The sequence below is a fragment of the Anabrus simplex genome, chromosome 2 (assembly GCF_040414725.1).
Source record: "Anabrus simplex isolate iqAnaSimp1 chromosome 2, ASM4041472v1, whole genome shotgun sequence".
In the NCBI taxonomy this organism is placed as follows: Eukaryota; Metazoa; Arthropoda; class Insecta; order Orthoptera; family Tettigoniidae; genus Anabrus; species Anabrus simplex.
In genome coordinates this window covers 161,264,655-161,287,565 of record NC_090266.1, presented here as the reverse complement: position 1 = coordinate 161,287,565, position 22,911 = coordinate 161,264,655, and the positions used below count along the sequence as shown (strand labels likewise).

Below are 22,911 nucleotides of genomic sequence, written 5' to 3'. Positions count from 1 at the left end.
TTAAGGAATATATTTCAATTACCTTCATTGAAAACCAGACGGTCCCTAATTACTATGGAAATACTAAGAACAATTGTAATAGGACGATTTGATTCTTTGGACCTGTTAAAACGCATTTCATTCCATGTTCCGCAGGCAAGATCACGTCAGCACCAATTATTTCATGTTCAAAGGTCAAAAACATCGCATCAGTCAAATTCACCTTTCGTAAAAATGACAACGCTTTATAACACTGTAACAAAAGAAGTCGATATATTCACCGAATCGGATAATGAATTCAATAAGAAACTAGAAGACTGCCTTTACAATTTGTAAATTTTTAATAATTCCTTCTCTCTGCTATTCATCATATTTCCCAGTGTACTCATTCGTGTTTTAAGTTTCTTTGATTTTTGTATTGCCTTTTGCTTTGTGTTACCGTGTGATATCTTAGTGAATTTTTAATTTCTTTTAAATTGTAAATGGTATCATATACAATATTAATTTTGTTCTATTTTGTTTTTTGTTGATTTTAACTTTGTTTTTGTTAAACTTTAACTTCATAGATACAGATTGTTATTGAATGTCAAGAAGGTACTTAACTGTGTTTAAAACCTGTGTACTTTCAGATGAATAAATAAATAAATAAATAAATAAATAAATAAATAAATAAATAAATAAATAAATAAATAAATAAATAAATAAATAAATAAATAAATAAATAAATAAATAAATAAATAAATCGGTTGTCAATCAACAATCGTCACACCCAGGAAAATCAATTCTTATATTAAATATAGGAAGTCGGAAAATTTGGAAACCAAACTTCTACTTCCTGTGAGGAATACGACCCTGGGGTTCACTCATTCCAAGGCTAACAGAGGACAGGTTGCCTCGTTCCCATAAGACCTGCGGGAACAGAGCTCCAGTGCTGAGTGACGTCATTGTAAGACCACGGCTGGGCGAGAGAGCGGGAACCTGCTGTGACAATGAAGGCAATGACAGCACGGAACGAGAACCGATTGTGTAGTTAAGTAATTACTGCTATAAATGCACGAACTGAAAGTGGCAGATATACACTGCCTGACAAAGAAATTGAAGTAGAAGGGGAGTAGGAAACGAAATGAAACTTCCACGTGTTGAGAGTGCACTTCGCTGATTAGAAAATCGAGTCAAATTTACGAAGAACTTGGCAGAACGAGCCCACTTATCAGTATGACGTTGTATCCCCTCTGTTCTGGATGCATGTACTGATTTGGTTGAAAAGGGTGTCAAAAAGCCGTTGTATCCTCTCCTGAGGCAAGCTGGTCCACAGCTGTTTTAACTGGTCCTTGATAACCTGGCTGCTGGCATTGGGACGGAGTTGGCATCCGAGCTGGTTGCACACATTATCTATCGGGGACAGATCTGAGGATCTTGCTAGCCACGGGAATACCCTACCATCAAGCAGACAGTTCATAGAGACTAGTCCAGTGTGTGGACGGGCATTGTCCTGTTGAAAAATGGCACCACGATACTGTCGTATGAGAGGTAGCACGAGGACGCAGGATATCCGTGACGTACCGTTGTGGCGTCAGAGTTCCCCCAATCGGTACCAACCATAACCTGAAGTCATACCCGATGGCGTTCCTCTCCGAAACACTGGAAGAATGGGACCTCTTCCCAGGTCGCCGCCGTGCTCGCAGACGATGGTCATCAGCGGTAATGAAGCACACGATTCATCGCTGAGCACAGTGCGAAGCTATTCTTCAGCAGTCCACGCTTTCCGGTCACGACACCACTCCGAACGCAGTGTTAACGGTAGCCTACGCATGGGACGGTAATTCCCTAGTCCGGCTGCTGGTAGTCTCCAACCAATGATGCGCGATGACACAGAATGTTGCAGAGTCTATTACTTGTTCCCAGATGGAAGGCACAGTTGTGAAGGGGTTACGATGTGCTTGGTGCACAATACGGCAATCCTCCCTTGCGGTGCTCAGACATGAACAACCGGAACCTTGGCGACGAGTATGCCTGCCCTCATGTTCCCGTGCAGTCCAACATCAGGCCACTGTCACATCCAAATGCCCGACTCTCCGTGTCGTTCACAGTGATCACTCAACATCTGACGCTATTCGCGCTCCTTATATACCATAAGAGACCTGTTAACAGCACTAAACACGAACAAAACCAATGCACTCTGGTGGCCATTCTACCTGTCACAGAAAATTGCAGCTCTAATCGTTTGCATACCCACCGATTGTGTGTACGTGTACTGTGTGGTTTCCCATTTTCACACCAGGCAAATGCTAGGGCTTTAATTAAGGCCACGGCTGCTTCCTTCCCACTCCTAGCCCTTTCCTATCCCATCGTCATAAAACCTATCTTTGTCGGTGAGACGTAAAGCAAATTGCAATTTACTTTCTTTCCGTGGTTTCCCATCTTCACACAAGGCAAATGCTGGTACTTTAATTAAGGCCAGGGCCGCTTCCTTCCCAAGCCTTGCCCTTTCCTATTCTACCGTCTCCATACGACCTATTTGTGTCGGTGCGACGTAAAGCAAATTGCAAAACAAAAGAAAAATTACTTTCTGCAACACAGGAGAAACTCAAAACAAAATATAAAAGTATTTATAGCGAAAACATAAAATAGCGAATAAGAGACAAGAAAGTATCAAATGATAGATACCTCAGGAACAACAAGATATAGCCTAATTCATGTTCCAAAGATTTATACTTGCTTAGTTCTGCTTTTATTTTTTGCTTTACGTCGCACCGACACAGATATGTCTTGTGGCGACGATGGGTCAGGGAAGGGCTAGGAGTGGGAAGGAAGCGGCCGTGGCCTTAATTAAGGTACAGCCCCAGCATTTGCCTGGTGTGAAAATGGGAAACCACGGAAAACCATTTTCAGGGCTGCCGACAGTGGGGTTCGAACCTACTATCTCCCAAATAACTTAGTTCTGTGAGCAAAATGTGAGCATTTACGAGTTCCTAATTAATATGCCAATTGTTTGTGAGCGTACACCTCGTATAAACTGCTCAATAACTTAACATAAGATTTTTCACATTTTGGACATTTTATTATGAGTATTTGAATAGGCCTATTCGTGATCTCTCTTGTTGCTGTCCTCTGTTGATTGTAATAAACATTATGTAACCGATCTTCCCTTTTTTGAAAATACGAATACGTTATTTCAAAGATCACTGCACATTTTCACATCAAAAGAAGGTAACCTCCACTGCGCGAAAATTCCCCGAACCACTATTACAATGCTCGCACATACGAATGTGAGCAGGTAACTTCATCTTCTTCATAAATAATCAAACTCCATTCCGTTTCTTACTTTTCATCTGGCCAAAGTCCCACTTCATGGCTAAATGGTTAGCGTACTAGCCTTTGGGCCAAGAGGTTCCGGGTTCGATTCCCGGCCGCTTCGGGTAGTTTAACCTTCATTATGTACGTACTCAGTATTTCTTATTCACAAGTTAGAAGTACGAAGGTAATCCCAAAAATAAGATCTCCTATTTTTATAAATACATAGACCTGTTTATTTTTACAAGGGTTTACATCACTTTACAGCTTGAACATTTACTTAATTTTCTACATAATCACCATTTCGGTCGATGCACTTTTGTAGACGCTGTGACAGTTTTTGTATGCCCATGTCATACCAGCTTGCCGCCATGCTGTTCAGGAAGTGTGGTCTTTAGTCGGCATGCGTGGCAACCATCTTGCGCACACCTTCCGGTATTTCAACTTTTCCGTTAACATTCTGTGAGCGGCGCCTCGGGAAACCTCAGGAGCCAAGGTGCAGAGATCATCCAGGGTGATCCGCCGATCTTCACGCATGATTTGCTCAACCTTCACGACTGTCTCGACGGAAATTGACTGTCTCCCGCTCCTTTGTTCGTCAATTGGTGATGGATTTCAATCGGTTCAGTACCTTTTGCGTTCAAAAGCCGAATAACTGCGCGCACTTCGCACTTGTCGGTAACATCCAACGGGAGCTCCATTTTCAACGGCTGCCAAGCCAAGACTGAGTGCCTCAGCGCGGAGTGCGCATGTTTATATGCGAGCGCGGAAAGCAATATTGTGACCAACAGCCATACGAACAGAGTTCTGTATTTATAAAAAAATAGGAGACCTTACTTTTGGAATTACCCTCGTAACAGGCATGAAGATAGCTAGAATTATTGCTGTACAAACACGTGGGAACAATGGTATGAGGGTACTGGAAATGAAGGCTTTGTTAGGAATGAATTCCATGGATGAAGCTATTCGCATAAACCGTCTCCGGTGGTGGTGTCATGTGAGCCGAATGCAAGAAGACTGGTAGCCTAGGAGGATAATGATTCGTCCAAAGAGGGTAACAGAAGATGCTACTACAGCATCCCTGTATGCCACCCATTCACTTTCTATATCCTGAACCTGCTTACTGTCTACTGTTCGAAACTTCTCACTAATCATATCCATATACTTCTGTCTAATTTCCTCGTCCTGGAGATTTTCTACCCTTATTCGTTTGCAGACAGATTTCACTGTCTCTACCCTAGGCCTAGAGATACTTAGTTCACTACAGATCAGATAGTGGTCTGTATCATCGAAAAATCCCCGAAAAACTCGTACATTTCTAAAAGATTTCCTGAATTCAAAGTCTGTTAAGATATAGTCTATTATGGATCTGGTACCCCTAGCCTCCCATGTGTAGCGGTGAATAGCCTTATGCTTGAAGAATGTATTCGTAACAGCTAAACCCATACTAGCACAGAAGTCCAGCAAACGCTTCCCATTCCCATTAGCTTCCATATCTTCCCCCAATTTACCAATCACCCTTTCGTATCCTTCAGTTCTATTCCCAACTCTCGCATTGAAATCGCCCATTAGCACTGTTCTATCCTTGCTGTTGACCCTGACCACGATGTCACTCAATGCTTCATAAAACTTGTCAACTTCATCCTCATCTGCACCCTCACATGGTGAATACACGGACACAATTCTTGTCCTAATTCCTCCCACTGACAAATCTACCCACATCATTCGCTCATTTACGTGCCTAACCGAAACTATGTTGCGTGCAATGGTATTCCTGACAAAGAGCCCTACCCCAGACTCTGCCCTTCCCTTTCTAACACCCGTCAAGTACACTTTATAATCTCCTATCTCTTCCTCCTTATCTCCCCTTACCCGAATATCACTTACTCCTAGCACATCCAGATGCATCCTCTTTGCTGACTCAGTCAGTTCTATCTTCTTTCTTCCATAAGCCCCATTAATATTGATAGCTCCCCATCGAATTCCATTTCGTTCGCCAAGTTGTTTCCAAGGAGTCCCTCGCCTGTCAAATGGGAGTGGGACTCCATTACTCCCATAGGTCCGAGGCTTGCTTAAAGTGTTCTGAGCTCGGTAAATTCATGAAGCAGGATGCTGCCCTACTTGCACATAGTCCAAGTGAGGATCTCTCCTCTAATGGGTTATGGACCTCCGGTGAATTGTATAGTCCTAGCCGCCTGAGCACAAGGAGGGCCACGACTCAGAATATGTCCGAAATGCCCACTCCCATTCCATAGCAACTGGTATCCCGACTCTCAGGACCACTTACTAGGCCACTCAGCCGTTGCCCATGGTTCACGAACTAGGACGTGACTACAGTAACCCACAAACATGAACCATAGCATCTAATAATAATAAAATTATTATTATGGCTTTACGTCCCACTAACCACATTTACGGTTTCCGGAGACGCCGAGGTGCCAGAATTTACTCCCGAAGGAGTTCTTTTACGTGCCAGTAAATCTACCGACACGAGGCTGACGTATTTTAGCATCTTCAAATACCACCGGACTGAACCAGGATCGAACCTGCCAAGTTGGGGTCAGAAGTCCAGCGTCTTCACCGCCTGTGCCATTCAGCCCGCCATGTAAAACTGTAAGATTGCTTACTTTACTGATCGTCATACCAAAGAACATGTTAGAAGGTCTAAATAGTACAACTTAGATTCGGAAGATGCTTTTCGAATCAGTCCTATGCCAGTGGGTATCTATGTAAGTAAGAAAAATAGCTCCATTATCGACCTCTTTATATATGTAGCATTCGGACTGGATCGACCATATTGCCAACAATATACATATAAACACTTACAAGTCGTAAATGAATACATTTAGAATTCTGCTCTGAAAACCACAGAGTTCATGAAATACAAGACATGACCTGATCTGCTAAAGTCTGAAATGAAACAAGCTAGAGGTGTAATGAATTATTTAGCAAATATTACAAATATTGCACGTAAATCAATCACTGTTACAATGCACTTTAAAAAATAAATATAAATACACACACTGAAGTTGACACAGAATCATACTCGATATGTAGAAAGAGATGACACCGTTATTCACTTTAAGGGTTAAAAAAACAGTTTAGTCTCTTGCATAAACATTTTTAGTGCTGTATAAATTCCAAAGTCATTGGTAGCCAGGAGTACCGTAATTTTCGTTGGTAGTGGCTATCTGATCGACGTAATTTAACGTGTGAAGATGCGCATGGTTAGCTACGGTAGAGACAACTGTGACCTTGAATATGTTCTTTCGGTGTAAAACTACTTTCATTTCATCACCTATTTGCGAGACAGTAGGGGCGTGTGCATGGTTAAAGTCCTTGATGTCTTGGTGCTTTCGCAATCTATTGTGCACAATAAGGTATCGTCAGCCATTTAGTGGAACGAATCACTTATCTAGAACTCGGGAATGTACTGGCACTGGATGTGCACGTGAAGCTGAACTCTATTTAGTTGGAAGAGACTTTATTTACTGAGATATCATATGGAATATATTATTATTATTATTATTATTATTATTATTATTATTATTATTATTATTATTCATACACTTCTCCACAGGAAATATGGGTAGTAATGGGGCACGGGATGCACCAAGTGCCTTACATAATTAAAGCATATACACATTATAATACAAACGTTGATGTACAGGTATATACAAAACTGTAGATCACGGGATCCTCATTCTTGCGAGAGGAACGATCGCACAATGTTGCATGTTGACAGGAGGACAGAATGTTGCATAATTTTGTAGATGTTCGGTGGAAGACCCAGTTCTCGCAGACTATTGTGAAGTGTGTGTGGAATGAGGCCGTTGACTGACAGAATCACAGGAACTATTCGTAGCAGTTTTATCTTCCAGATCCTCTTTATCTCTTCTGCAAGTTCTTTGTACTTGGAGATTTTTTCACTGTACTTCCTGTCAATGTTGGTGTCACTGGGGATAGCGATGTCAATAATGAAAGTCGTCCCAGTTTTCTTGTTTACCAGTATGATGTCTGGCCTGTTATGGTTGACTGTTTTGTCTGTCACAGCAGCAGTGTCCCAATAAAGCTTAATCGACTCGTTCTCCAGCAATGGTGTTGGATGGTACTTGTAATAAGGGATACGCTCCTGAATTAATTGGTTTTCCTGAGCAAGTGCCTGGTGTATGATTCCAGAGACATGATTGTGTCGTCTCGTGTATTCTACAGGGGCAAGTACTGGGCAGCCCGCAGTGATATGGTAGATGGTCTCGAGATGAACGGAGCATCGTCTGCATTTGTCGGAGAGTACGCTGGTGTCTTTGATGATGTACTTTTTGTAATTGTTTGTAGCTATTACTTGGTCTTGTATAGCAACTGCAAATCCCTCTGTCTCCCCAAATAAGCGCCCACTTTGTAACCACATACACAACGCATTCTTGTCTATGCTCTGTTGGTTTAGAATGCTGTAGTATTTTCCGTGGAGGGTCTTCTCTCGCCATGTCCTTGGTGATTTGTATGTGGGTCAGAGGCATTGTATGGATACAGAACAGTGTACTTGTCAGTACTACAGCTTTATGGAGAAGGCTGTTTTCTTGCTTTTTATGGAAGTATCTCCGTAGGTTCGTTATCTGATTCAGGAGCATGACTTGAAGATCCAGTACTCCTCGGCCTCCCGATTTTCGTGGGAGAGTGGCCCTTTCCATGCATGAATTGGGATGATGTAATCTATAGGTGGTGAGCAAAGTTCTCATTTTTCTTTGTATGCTGTCTATTTCTGTAGCAGACCATTTCAGAATTCTTTATTATTATTATTATTATTATTATTATTATTATTATTATTATTATTATTATTATTATTACCGTGTTTTCGTGGAACAGTGAGGTGAAAGAAGGTGCTGGTTTGAATGGGTCTATCTACGACAGTCAGAAGAGTATTTTAAAACTTTTAAAATTAAGGTTTTATTTCTTTTCAGACATTGAATTTCAACAAAACAACAAGATTTCAAGTACAGAGATGGTTTGGTACAAAATAGAAAAAGAGAAAAACCTAGAAAAGGTTCGTTACAATTTGATCTCCCTACTTACAGAAGTCCCTACATCACTAATGTAGCGCTCAAGACAGATAGTCAAGGAGACGAATCTCCCAATTTCTTTTGCAGGATATTCAAAACACAATTTTGAAAAGCACTTTGCTCCAATAGTTACAAGTTACGGCCTTCCAAAGGCACCACTCAATATTTACACAAATATCTATTACATTACAAGAAAAGAGCCTCTATGCTCTATAATTCAACCAAGGAGACTGCGCTCCCAAACCCCTACAGGCTACACAAAGGCAACCTTTAAGTTAAGTGACTAGAGTGTCGTTGCTCAATAAAATTTACACTTTCAGGCCTCTCTAGGCACGACCCACAGATATATTCAACACTCAACAGTTTAACTACTTAACAGAAAAGTTTTTACAGGAGTATAGAAATACTCATTTTACCGGGCCTTTATGGAAAGCAACAGGTTCAATTACTGGCCCCAAACTCAAAAATGTATGGAGGCGCACACTTGCGCTCCCAGAAATCAAAGATTAAAACGCTACTTGGGCTTATGGCCCAATGATGCAGAGGCTAATCCCAATCTACTGGGGTGACTAGATGGACAAGTTAAATTACGATTTACACTAGTGAAAACCGTTACAAAATCGTAGTCACCTCAAGATGAATTGAAGGGAAACTCAAGAGGGTAACGCACTCTCTATCCCCGGTTTTCAGTTTAAGTACTTTTTACTTACTTGAACTTTTACATTAGAAGAATGAAAGTTTACATTTTAGGAAATTGACTGTTACATAGTTAAAGATTGAAAACCTTCCCCTCGAGTTAGCTTGCGGAGATAACTAATGAGATAGAAAAATGGTGGCCATTACCTTAGGTGATGTTCTGCCTGCCGAAGAATGAGGACCCCTGCCTCCTCTCTTAACACACACACTCAGTAACACGGCGATCAATAAGAAAATTTAACTCGAAAAGGTGTCAGCTTTTATACCCGAGAGGAAGGTTCGAGAAGGCTCTGGACTAAAACCGGACACACCCTCTCATTTTATTGGACAATTGAAAAGTTACAAGAAGCATGTGATTGGCAGAAAAATAAGTACATGAATTTTTCTATTCGTTGAGATCACATGTTGGCGGGAAGAGCTAGACATGTTGCCAACTGTGATACACAAAAAAAAAAAAAAGAAATCCAGTCAGTTTAGGGAACCTTAAAATAACACATTACTCTATCACTTTAGTAGTGACATCAGTTGACCAACGTCCGAACTTCTTGCACTAGTTGTTTCAAGTTTTATGTGATAGATAGCGTTCTTCAAGGCGCTTCATTTAAATGCACGGGGTTGAGGTACGATTATTATTATTATTATTATTATTATTATTATTATTATTATTATTATTATTATTATTATTATTATTATTATTTGGTTCACTTTGCACCGATACAGACAAGCTTAATGGAGACGATGGGATAGGAAAGGGCTGGGATTGGAAAGATAGCGGCAGTGGCCTTAGTTCAGGTACAGCCTGGTGTGAAAATAAGAAATCTCGGGAAACCACCTTCAGGGCTGCCGACAGTGGGGTTCGAACCGACTATCTCCCGAATTCAAGCTGACAGCTACGTGACTGAATCCGCGTAGCCAACTCGCTCGGTGGAATAAAACGCGAGCTTGCGTTATAATTGTCGATATAAACTGATTTTTTCATGAGTGATTCATACAGTCCCCGATCTAGAGAGCCAATAATAACGGCCGAGAGGATTCGTAACGCTGACCACGCGTTGTCTCTTAATCTGCAGGCCTTAAGCCTGAGCAACGGTCTGTAGGTAGGCTGAGCTGCCATGTTTATTAATGTTCACAAAGCGTGCAACAATGAAATAATAATAATAATAATAATAATAATAATAATAATAATAATGGTTTTACGTCCCGCTAACTACCCTTACGGTTTTCGGAGACGCCGAGGTGCCGGAATTTAGTCCCGCAGGAGTTCTTTTCCGTGACAGTAAATCTACCGACACCAGGCTGACGTATTTGTGCACCAGACTGAGCCAGGATCGAACCTGCCAAGGCGGAGTCAGAAGGCCAGCACCTGACCCGTCTGAGCCACTGAGCCCGGCAACAACGAAATGAAAAAAAGGAATGTATCCACAAAGCACTCTACTGTATGTAGCAAGGGGGCTTTTCATTTCCGTACACATCCGCTCTGTGAACATGTCCACAAGAAACAAAAAAGTATTCAGAACTGAAAGAGACTGCAGGCATAGAAGAATCCAAAATAGTTTGGGTTTTGAAGCTAAGTAATTAAAAGAGAAATGAGCAGCAGAAAAACACCTTAAAGAACCAGCCCTTGTAAGGCAAGACAATACAATAGCACCGAGTAAGAGGCAAGAGTAAAGTGTGTAGATTCGGGAATGTGAGGCCGAAATTCAAGTATGTTGTAGATTTCCATCGAATTTCGCATTCCCTTTTTCATTATTATGTAACATAAAAGCACTTCTTTCCTTAAGCTCCCAAAAAGCAAATAATTCATTGTCGTGAAGACTTAAATAAGCGACAGAATTTTAAACTGGGGTTTTGTTTATTTATTTCATTGATTATTTGAAGGGATGGGGTTATTGTAACCATGTCCGGCTCCATGGCTAGCACGAAGGGACCTGGGTTCGATTCCCGGCAGTGTTGGCGAATTTAACTTTCATTTGTCAATTTCTCTGGCTCGAGGGCTGGGTGTTTGTGCCGTCTTCAACATTAGAATTCATTCTAGGTAGGGTCCAATCCTCAGAGACACGTAGGTCGCCTATAGGGCGTCAACTCACAAATCCTGCACCAGGACTCTCCGGAGCCACACACCATTATAATCGTCAGGAGCAGCATTGTCATCATCGCAACAATAATCGCCGCCTCCTTAGCGTCACGGTTACCACTATTAGCTGCCATCCTCCAAGGCCCGGGTTCGATTCTCGGTACTGCCAGTGACTTAAAAATGGTAAGAGGGCTGGTATGTGCTTAAAAAGGTGCATAGAACTCATCTCCATTGAGAGTCTACATGAACAGAGCTGTTCGGCTCCTTGGCTGACTCACCTTCGGTTCAGAGGTCCCCGGGTTCCATTCCCAGCCGGGTCGGCGATTTCCACATTCGTTAGTTATCCTCTCGCTTACGAACTGGGTATAAGTGCCATCTTCCACATTATATTTCATTCTATGTAGAGCCTTATCATCTACCGTGCACCAGAGTTCTCCGGACACAAATTGTGAAATGAGGCCTGTTCTAGACGTAACATAGCACTTCAGACAGACTTCAGTAAACTTCTCCGATTATATAGAAAAATGTTGACTCCTGAATTCTAGAATGAAAACATGATCCATTGCTGTAAAGTGGATAAAATGTGCGTCCACGTTGAAAATATAGACGAGGACTACCGGCGTCGTGACGCACTTAGGGGGGTGGTCATAACTGAGACCTGGAACTTGTACAATTTACCACAACCAAATTTAAAACGCAAACACATATAGTACCACACAAAATTTGGAGTTTGTTAATGAATTTGTTGCAAATTATTAACAAATCATATTTATTTTTATATGCTGTATGGAAAATGCTCCTTGCTCGCAGTTTGAATTACTTTTGGTCTATAATTTGGCAGAATTGTCAAAAATACTCACACACTTAAAATATCTATGAATTTTGCAGTCAAGTACAAAATATTGGGATATAAGTTTTCAGTTTTTCAATATTCCTACAATAGGCAAAAATCTAGTTTGGTGCTACTTTAAGAGCCAAAATATGAAGGTAATATTCAGAACTGCTTTTAATTCGTGTATACATTGAAACATTATTTGAAAATTTCAGGTGTATCTGATAAGAACTCTGCCTCAAAGGCCATTTTGTACATAGCAAATGTTTTTAAGCTAGAAAAATGCACGTGAAAGCCTGCAGATTACGAGGGGTCGTGTGGTCAGCACGACGCATCCTCTCGGCCGTTATTCTGGGCTTTCGAGACCGGGCTGCCATCTCACCGTCAGATAGCTCCTCAATTCTAATCACGTAGGCTGAGTGGACCTAGAACCAGCCCTCAGGTCAAGAGAAAAATCCCCGACCTGGCCGGGAATCGAAACCGGGGCCTCCGGGCGAGAGGCAGGCACGCCACCCCTACACCACGGGGCCGGCTTTAGGAAACATACTTTCTTTAAAATTGCTCTGGACTGTAAGTTACTCCCTCAGAATTATTTCTCCTCTTGTGCACAGCTTAGGACTACTACATGGTAAATATATTCCAGCGGGATAATTGAAATGGTAGTCCGAAAAAGCATTGAAGCTGATATTGTCTGATAAAGTGAGAGAAAGGAGCGTGGGTTTGGCCCGCCGCAGCCTTTAAGTCCGACGTTTCGAGCTTTAACAATGGCGTTAGGGTAAAGAAAGAAAGAATTGGGGGTTTTTAAGGTTAAAATTGAAAATTCGATCTTTTGGTAAAACATCTCAACATTAATGGAGCAAGAAATCGAAAGGTTAGTGATAGATGAAGGTTTGGAAAGCAGTGGTGAATGTGGTGAGCAAACTGACACTATGGGTGTGGCAGCCAATGACTTTCATGGTAGTTCGACAGACACGGCTTCTTAGTCAACCGGCATGGGGGATTCAGATCTTGACGCTGGATATTCTACTAAAGCCCTGCTATGAATGGTGTGAAAATGTCGCTCATGGGTCGGTGGGTGCATGCATTCCAGTGGGCTTGGCAGACTGATATATAATGGCAACTTCTGGCCCGATGAGGAAAGCAACGTTAAACTCCCTCACTCCTCATTTCTCTAGTTCGCCTCTTCATTAATGCCTAGGCCATCTATGACAGCTGATGGCGGAGCTGCTGAGGATCAAACCAGCCATAGGGCTGAAGACTGAACATACATACATTCTACTAGAGATGCTGCGCGTTAATGGAAAACTATGAAGCGTGTGTCTAAGTGAAGTTGTATATTTAAACATATTATGATATCCGTAACAACAGTGTAATAGTATGTGATGTGTATTCGGTGTTCCCAGCCTGCTAACAATCCCTAGTAGTGCTTTGAAATTTGTGTACATGCTTGCTATTTTTGCTTCTTAAGAGGACACTATTGAAATTTTATGAATTTCAAGAAAAGAATCGAAATTGGGTTTATAACACTAAAAAGTACTCTGACGTGTGCTTTATCAAAGAAGATTTTTTTTTAATGCCACCATTTTTTAAGTCCACGGCGCCTCCTTTAAATGGCGCTGCGCTGGCATTTAATTGTCCCATGCTCTACGGGATACGCCGAAGCAAAGCAGGAAAATGAGCTCAGGTGAAAGCAAAGAGCTGAAGAAAAAGAAGAAAGTGATGAAAATATCACTGGAGGAGAGAAGAAAGAAATCTGAAGGGCAGGCTTATTCTGCAGGACAATTCTAAAGTGAGTGAAGCCCATATATTTTTATATTGCATTTTATGGCTTAGCAAAATCTTCGTATTTTCTTTCGTAAAAAGAGTCCCTTATTATGCTACTTTTGTCTGAGGTAGGTGACATTTTTACAGTAGTAATTAGATAGTTGTAGCATAAATGATAATGTCCATTTTACGGTAGAAGATGATTCAAAATTATTTTTGACCTGCGAAATGTTTTGTGTACACATATTTTGTATTTAAATTAAACATTACATTTTTTTTAAATTCTACCTGCCAATATATTTGTTAAACAACAAACTTTGACACTGATATTTGTTAGCGTAACTATCCAGCAGATTTGTGCAAATGTTAGTGCCAAATGGAAAACAAATTGTGATGTCAGGGACTTTTCTCACGAAGCTGATAAAATGAAATTAAACAAAATTCCTACTCAGAAAGATTTAGGCCTATAGGTACAATACTGAAAGTTGGTAACATTACCATATGACAGGTGAAATACGTAAAAAAACTCATAAAATTTCATTGAAATATATAGAAGTTAGAAATTTCACTATACTGTAGTGTACCCTTAAGACGCTCGCACGCCTGTGCCACACATGTCAGCAAATGTAAGCCCGCTTGCTAACGGTAAAGACTCAGCACAACCGAGATCGATAGCTGCAGTCGCTTAAGTGCGGCCAGTATCCAGTAATCGGGAGAGTCCCACTGTCGGCAGCCCTGAAGATGTTTTTCCGTGGTTTCCCCATTTTCACACCAGGCAAATGCTGGGGCTGTAACTTAATTAAGGCCACGGTCAATTCCTTCCCATCCCTAGGCCTTTCCTATCCCATCGTCCCCATAAGACATATCTGTGTCGGTGCGACGTAAAGCAAATAGCAAAACAAAATGACTCAGTATACAAGTATTTCATACCAAGGAGCATCGTTACAAATCTTACAAAGTGCAAGGATCATAATTTCACAGAAAACAAAAACAAAAATAGATAATTTGTTGCTTCCTAACCAATTAATACATGTCAAAATTCTAAACGGCAAGATCTAGGTATTGAGGTTGTTGTTGTTGTTGTTGTTGGATTGATGCAGCGCTCCATGTCACCATGTCCTGTGAACCTTTTCATTTTTATATAATTGCTGCTTCCTGCATCTGCTCTAATCTGCTTGTCATATTCATACCTTGGTCTACCACTACCGTTCATACCGCCTACTCTTCCCTCAAAAATCAACTGAACAAGTTCTGGATGCCGTAAGATGTGTCCTATCATTCTCTCTTCTTCTCTTCAAATTTAGCCACATCGATCTCCTCTCACCAATTCGATTCTGTTCCCCTTCATTCGTGACTCGATCTATCCATCTCACCTTCAGCTTTCTTCTGTAACACCACATTTCTAAACCCTTTATTCTCTTCCTTTCTTAGCTAGTTATCGCCCATATTTCACTTTCATTCCATACAATGCCATGCTCCAGACGAATGTCTTCTAAAACATCTTTCTAATTCCTATATCAATGCTCGAAGTGAGCAAATTTCTTTTCTTAAGAAAGGCTTTCCTTGCTTGTGCTAGCCTGCATTTTATATCGTCCTTACTTCTCCCATCGTTAGTTATTTTACTACACAAGTAACAATATTAATCTACTTCCATCAAGACTTAATTTCCTAATTTAATCTTTCCTGCATCACCTGACTTCGTTCGACTGCACTCCATAATTTTTGTTTTGGACTTATTTATTTTCATCTTCTACTCCTTACCCAAGATCCAGTCCATACCATTCAGCAGTTTCTCTAGATCTTGTTCCAGAATTAGTCATTAATGAAATTATTTCACAAAAAACGAAAGGGTCATTTTAATTTTAAAATTTCACTTAATATTTTTGAACTATCCACTGAACATCTAAAACAACGACATTACAATTTTCACCGAAAATAATAATTTGTGAAATACAGCAGGAGTGTTTAATTATCGAGTTTCCTCTTTGCATCGTGTTTTAGTTTTTTCAAATCTTAATTCGCTTTGTTCTTCCTTTTCCACGGCTAAGTAGCCCTTCATGGTGATCGAAAGTGTATGGTCATGGAATCAACACTCACACTGTTTAGTTACGAGATAAAAATAGGGGATATGCAGGCTGGAAAACATGTTAAAGATAAATAGCATAGAAAAGGTAATTAATTCAGTATCGCAATTATGCCATTTCTTAAAGGATGCAACATAAACATTCTCTAGTTGGTCATATTTTGGCAAATAAATAGGTTATAAAACATATGTTGAGCATAACATAAGGGGCGATCAAAAAGTTTCCGTTCGACGGCCGTACATTTCTGAATTGGGATGCCAATCAGGCAAAATCGCCGTGACCATTGAGGCACTTATCCCACCGACGCACCAGGTCGGTAAAACACCGCGTCCTGCTGAGTGAAAAAGTCCGTAACCGCCTACCGCACATCCTCGTCCGACAGGAAGTGTCCACACTTCAAGGCCTTTTTGAGGGGACCGAAGGCGTGATAATCGCATGGAGAGAGATCTGGACGATAGGCCTCATCTACCGGCATCTTGTGTCGAAACGTGACCTGCTCGGAACTTGGTGCACCATTCCACAACGGTGGTTTTCGACAGACATACTACCCCATACGCAGCCTTCATTCTCCGACGGATGTCCGCCGGTGTTTGTCCTTCGGCAGCCAGAACAGAATAAAAGCACGTTGGTCTTGTTTGGACGCATTTGGTAATAACGTCGCCATAGTTCACGTGGCCGCATTTAACGCACACACCCGGCACGACACGTCTGCTACACTAATGCCATTGCCTTCATGTCCGTGCATATATACCCGCAAATGAGTCGTGCTACGTTGCATACCCGTTGCAGCACCGCCCTCAAACGGAAACTTTTTTGATCACGCCTTATACGTTTTGAATCGTTTGTTGTGGTGTTCATAATACGATTTGATTCAGTTCATGTTCTTCAGCACTTAACTTCGGTGGAAAAGAATACGAAATGATCTAATCTGGCTCAACAGCGTTATAGAACACATCATAAATTGGTCGAGGAAGTGGGGGGGGGAGCACATCGAACTTATTTAGACCACGAGTGCATTTAACAAGTTTACCTGGGAGGAACGTATAATGCACTCATTCATTTTGAATTACTGTACATAATAAAAAAAATCGTCCTATTTTCCTTCTAGTCTGCAGAGTCTCCCACCCAAGTTACTCTATCATTCTTGTGACACTGCTTCTAGGACTGCAATTATTTAACACGAACCTTGCAAGCCTTTCGCTGTACCATCTCTAGTTCACTGATGAGTCCTGATTAGTGCGGATCCGATACGGCTGCTCAGTATTCCAGTATTGGCCTGACATGTTGAGCTAGTTTCTGCATTAGCGAACCCTTATATTGACGGAAGAATTAACAGTTACTTATTTGCTACGCTTCTTTTGACGCAGCTTCAAGTGTGGTGAGCAGTTCCGGCATCCGTACCACAACGTCAGGCATGAGTGCAGCTGACCTTACCAGAACCACATCAGTGTACTCGTCACCTCTGGCTGACCTGGCATCTTGTCTCCCACCGGATCTTCGCCATCTACTGGGCTCTTCCGGCATCATGGATTCAGTGTCCTACGGCAAACAGGTGAGCAGCCACTGTTAGCTATATGTTCACTATATGTACGATTAACATTACAGAAACACTATTCGAAATACTAATGAAGGATAATTTGAACAGATTTGAATCAGTTGTTTTAAAGGCAACACAGGGCAACATAGTTTGCACCCTCGAACCTAAGAGTCTCACTGTCGGCAGCCCTGAAGATGTTTTTCCGTGGTTTCCCATTTTCACACCAGGCAAATGCTGGCGGCCATGGCCACTTCCTTCCCACTCCTAAGCCTTTTCTGTCCCATCGTTGCCATAAAACCTATCTGTGTCGGTGCGACGTAAAACAACTTGCCGAACCCAAAGATGTTGCCCTATGTCGTATTAAGTACATTTTCAGGGAAGTTCAAACGAGTGTTTTAAATCTAAAGGATGAAAAACAAACAGTATTCGGTGTTTATATCTCATTAGCCAGCTATAAGCAGATATTGTTCCAAAATATTTTCAAGACAAAGTGCACAACAAGTTTCATGACTTAGGCCCTTTTAAAATTACAACCTATAACTGCAAAACCTAACAGAGAAGACATCTGAAATTAATGAAATTTGATTTGATTTCACGTACATCTACCTAATAATAACCACAGCAATAATTCTTCATCTTATTTTCACACATCTTTGGGTTCGGCAAGTTGTTTTACGTCGCACCGACACAGATAGTTTTTATGGCAACGATGGGACAGAAAAGGCTTAGGAGTGGGAAGGCAGTGGCCATGGCCGCCAGCATTTGCCTGGTGTGAAAAAGGGAAACCACGGAAAAACATCTTAAGGGCTGCCGACAGTGGGACTCTTAGGTTAGAGGGTGCAAACTATGTTGCACTGTGGGTTTGACCCTATTTTACGGCCGCATGCCATTCCTGACGCCAACCCTATATAATCACTATTGCATGTTTCTGTGGTGGTTATTAGTGTAGTGTGTTGTCTGAATATGAAGATGAAAGTGTTGGAACAAATACAAACACCCTGACATCGAGTCAGAAGAATTAATCGGAAGCGATTAAAATCCCCGACCCGGTCGGGAATCGAACCCTGGAACCTCTGAACCGAAGGCCTCAACGCTGACCATTCAGCCAATGAGTCGGACAACAATCACAACAATAATAATATAACAATAATAGATTGTGACCTTGATAAAGTTGTGAGGTGGACAGCACGTATGTTGATAAACGGCGTTAAAAGTCAGGGCTGAGTTTCACTAATAGGACAAGTCCTCAGTTTTAATTACGGCGTTCATGGAGTGAAAGTTCCTTATGTGGATCACTGTACGTACCCAGATGTTAATATAAGGAAAGACCTTCATTGGGGTAATCACATAAACGGTATTGTAAATAAAGGGTACGTATCTCTGCATATGATTATGAGGGTATTTAGGGGTTGTAGTAAGGATGTAAAGGGGAGGGCATATACGTCTCTGGTAAGACCCCAACTTTTTTTTTGATAGTTGCTTTATGTTGCACCGACACAGATAGGTCTTATGGCGACGATGGGACAGGGAAGGGCTAGGAGTGGGAAGGAAGCGGCCGTGGCCTTAATTAAGGTACAGCCCCAGCATTTGCCTGGTGTGAAAATGGGAAACCACGGAAAACCACTTTCAGGGCTGCCGACAGTGGGGTTCGAACCTACTATCTCCCGAATACTGGATACTGGCCGCACTTAAGCGACTGCAGCTATCGAGCTCGGTAAGACCCAACTAGAGTATGGTTCCAGTGTATTGGAGCCTCTCACATGGAGTACTTGATTCGAGACCTAGAAAAAATCCAAAGGAAAGTAGCTCGATTTGTTCTGGGTGATTTCCGACAAAAGAGTAGCGTTACAAAAAATGTTGCGAAGTTTGGGCTGGGAAGACTTGGGAGAAAGAAGACGAGCTGTTCGACTGGGCGGTTTGTTCCGAGCTGTCAGTGGAGAGATGGCGTGGAATGACATTAATAGACGAATAAGGTTGAGTGGTGTTTTTAAAAGTGGGAAACGTCACAATATGAAGATAAAGTTTGAATTCAAGAGGACAAATTGGGGCAAACATTCGTTTATAGGAAGAGGAGTTAGGGATTGGAATAATGTACCAAGGGAGATGTTCAATAGATTTCCAAACTCTTTGCAATTATTTAAGAAAGAACGTGGTAAACAACAGATAGAGAATCTGCCACCTGGGCGACTGCCCTAAAAGCAGATCAGTGGTGATAGATCGTACACAGGCTTCAGTTTTAGGGAAAACAATCAAACAATACGTTTTATTGTAGCCATAATATTATGGAAATCAATAATCCATCATTACGCAATGATAATTGGGCCTTATTTTAATACCAAATGTATACAATGAGGAAAGCAACGGGAAACCACCTCACTCCTCATTTCACTAGTACGCCCCTTCAGTGATGCCTAGGCTATTTATGACAGCTGTTGGCGGAGCTGCAGAGGATCAAACCAGCCTTCGGGCTGAATACCCAACAACAACAATGTATACAAATCTCGGTGAGATCCGCTTCTTAAAAAACAATCGAAAGTTTCGACATTCATTGCACACTCGGCCAGATGTATGACAAACGCCCGTTTAAAATCAATGCACTTAAATACAACATGAGATGAGAAAAAACTGATCTGAACGAAACGACGAGTTATGTTCCTTGAAAAATCGTTTAATTTATGTGAATATCCCTCTTTTGTAACTTTCTTCGAGGGCAACAAAGGAATAGTATCAGCAATAAGTTGTAAACGCGAGGATGGAGTAAAATAAGTCACCATCACTTAATCTTAATTAGTCCACCGCTGCTGCGTGGGGTTTATTATAATAATTTTCCACACGGTTGGCCCAGGCTCCATTCAAATGAGTACAGAAGTAAGTTGAATCCCACTCTCAGTCATTCAAGAAGAGGATTTTCATGGTTTCTCACTTTAGCTTGTGACTGAACATAAACATAAAGTACCGAACACGTGGCTGCGCGGTTTACGTCACGTAGTTATCAGCTTGCATTCGGGATATAGTTGGTTCGAACCCCACTGTCGGCAGCCCTGAAGATGGTTTTCCGTGGTTTCCCATTTTCACATCAGGCAAATGCCGGGCTGTACCTTAATTAATGTCAAGGTCGCTTCCTTCGGCTTTCCTATCCCATCGTCGCCAAAAGACCTGCCTGTGTCGGTACAACGTAAAGAAAACTGTAAATAATAATAATTGTTATTATAATTTACATATTATTATTTATAAAATACATAATGGGTGCCAGAAACACTAACTTCCAATTAAATGTAAATTCAAAATGAAATTATAAATTAATAGGTATCAAGTCATGTACAGTGTTTCAGGATTCCAATTCCGATGGTAGGCCTTACCCCACACACCTGTAAACGTGCTTATGAGGAACGGAGAAAATGGTTACTTTCTTTTCTTTTTTCTTTCTTTCTTTCGTTCTTTCTTTCTTTCTTCCTTTCTTAATCCGTTTACCCTCCTGGGTTGATTATTTCCCTCGGACTCAGCGGAAACACCTCCACTGTCTCAAGGGCAGTGTCCTGACGCGTGAGACTTTGGGTCGGCGATAAGAGTGGGAAGGAGGACCAGTACCCCGCTCAGGTGGCCTCAACTGCTATGCTGAACAGGGGCCTTGTAGGGGATGGGAAGATTGGAAGGGATAGACAAGGAAGAGGGAAGGATGCGGCCATGCCCTTAAGTTAGGTACCATCCCGGCATTTGCCTGTAGGAGAAGTGGGAAACCGCTGGAAACCACTTCGAGGATGGCTGAATTGGGAATCGAACTCCCTCTATTCATTTTGACTACCGAGGCTGAGTAGACCCAGTTCCAGTCCTCGTATCACGTTTCAAATTTCGTGGCAGAGCCGGGAATCGAACCCGGACCTCTGGGGCTGGCAGCTAATCACACTAAGCACTATACCACAGAGGCGGACTAAAATGGCTACTTGCGAAATAAAAATATTGGAAATACCTAATTTAAAGTTTATGTAAAAATATAAAGGTATTCTACTCATTAAATGTTTTTTTTTTAAATTTTTAGATTTTGCTTTACGTCGTACCGACACAGATAGGTCTTATGGCGACGACGGGATAGGAAAGTCTTAGGAAAGAGAAGGACGCGGCCGTGGCCTTAATTAAAGTACAGCCCCAGCATTTGCCTGGTGTAAAAGTGGGAAACCAAGGAAAACCATCTTCAGGGCTGCCGACAGCGGGATTCGAACCCACTATCTCCCGGATGCAAGCTCACACCTGCGGGCTCCTAACCGCACGGCTTAAATGAAATTATGTAATGTGCCACTAGGATAAATATAATAATAATAATAATAATAATAATAATAATAATAATAATAATAATAATAATAATAATAATAATAATAATAATCGTCTGGCCTCAGCTACCGTGTGCAGACATTTCAATATGACGCCATCTGGCTGTCTGCTCGTTAATTTCGACGTTCCGTTTTACTCTAGGCCTACTAGATGGCAGACCGAATAAACCGAAATCTCTTGTGCGTCTATGGCTGAGATTTAATTAATTTTGTCGGGTAAACACCAAATGTGTCACCAGAGATCTTTTACATACCGACATCGTACGACATGGAGTGTCGAATGGACTTCTTTCCGCCCTTCAAATATCCGACTACCTCTTCCAGGTTTGAAACCGCTATCTTGGGGTACGGAGGGGCAGCTACTAGGATAACTGTCACCTGATAATGACGCTTAGACATGTTTACGATGAATAAATTGAGTTTGTATTAAAATATCCTAGATAGTCGCGCACGAGTATGCAAGAATTCTTGAAGATAATACAAATAGTTCCAACAGAACAGTAACTTGACTCAGAGACTGGGTGTCGTCCTTCCATTAGATGATCTCATTGTCTTGAAGATGATGAATGATACGCCCAGCACACGTAATAATTGAACTTGTGCAACTTATGTATGAACAAATATTGCTCGGATGTCAACATGTCTCCAGCTACCCCAAACGCGAGTTAACTCGGATTTGGGAATCTTATTCCCCAATCCACAAAAATGTAGCCACATGACCATAACACTACGTAAATCTCCTCTACCGACATCATATTCCCTACTCGACAAGCCCATCACCGTGGTTACGCAACAGCGTGACCTAGGTGTAATATTCGATAAAAAATTACAATTTAAGACCCACATAGAAACATATACAACCAAGGCTATGAAAGTACTAGGCATTCTCTATCGCTTCACAGAAATTTCTGACCCCATTGCTCTTCGTCACTTCTTCCTCACGATCATTCAACCTCTCTTAAACTACTGCTCTCCGATTTGGACAACAGCCTCCCCCTACAGTACTAAGCAGTTAGACAGAGCAGTGTCCTTCTTTGCTGCAATTGAAAGGAACAGAAACCCCAAGCTCAGAAATCTGTCTACGCAGCAGGTATTAAGGGCAATTAATATGTCACCGCTGCACATCAGGCGACAGGTAGCTGACCTGAGTTTCCTCCACGAGATTTTAAATGGACATTACCGCTCGGAACATCTTGTCTCACTCTTCTTTCTCCGTGTTCCTTCCCGCTACACCAGAACCAAAGAACTTCTCCACATTCCCCACACTCA

General features: G+C 41.6%; 1 protein-coding gene across 1 annotated transcript in view; it reads left to right on the top strand.

Annotated features, from left to right (window-relative positions):
- Positions 1–22,911, top strand: part of LOC136863474 (uncharacterized) — a 338,595-nt gene that overhangs the window by 302,141 nt on the left and 13,543 nt on the right. The window contains exon 10 of the mRNA XM_068225954.1: positions 17,148–17,332. Coding sequence (XP_068082055.1) covers positions 17,148–17,332 — 185 coding nt within the window. The remainder of the gene's footprint in view (positions 1–17,147; positions 17,333–22,911) is intronic.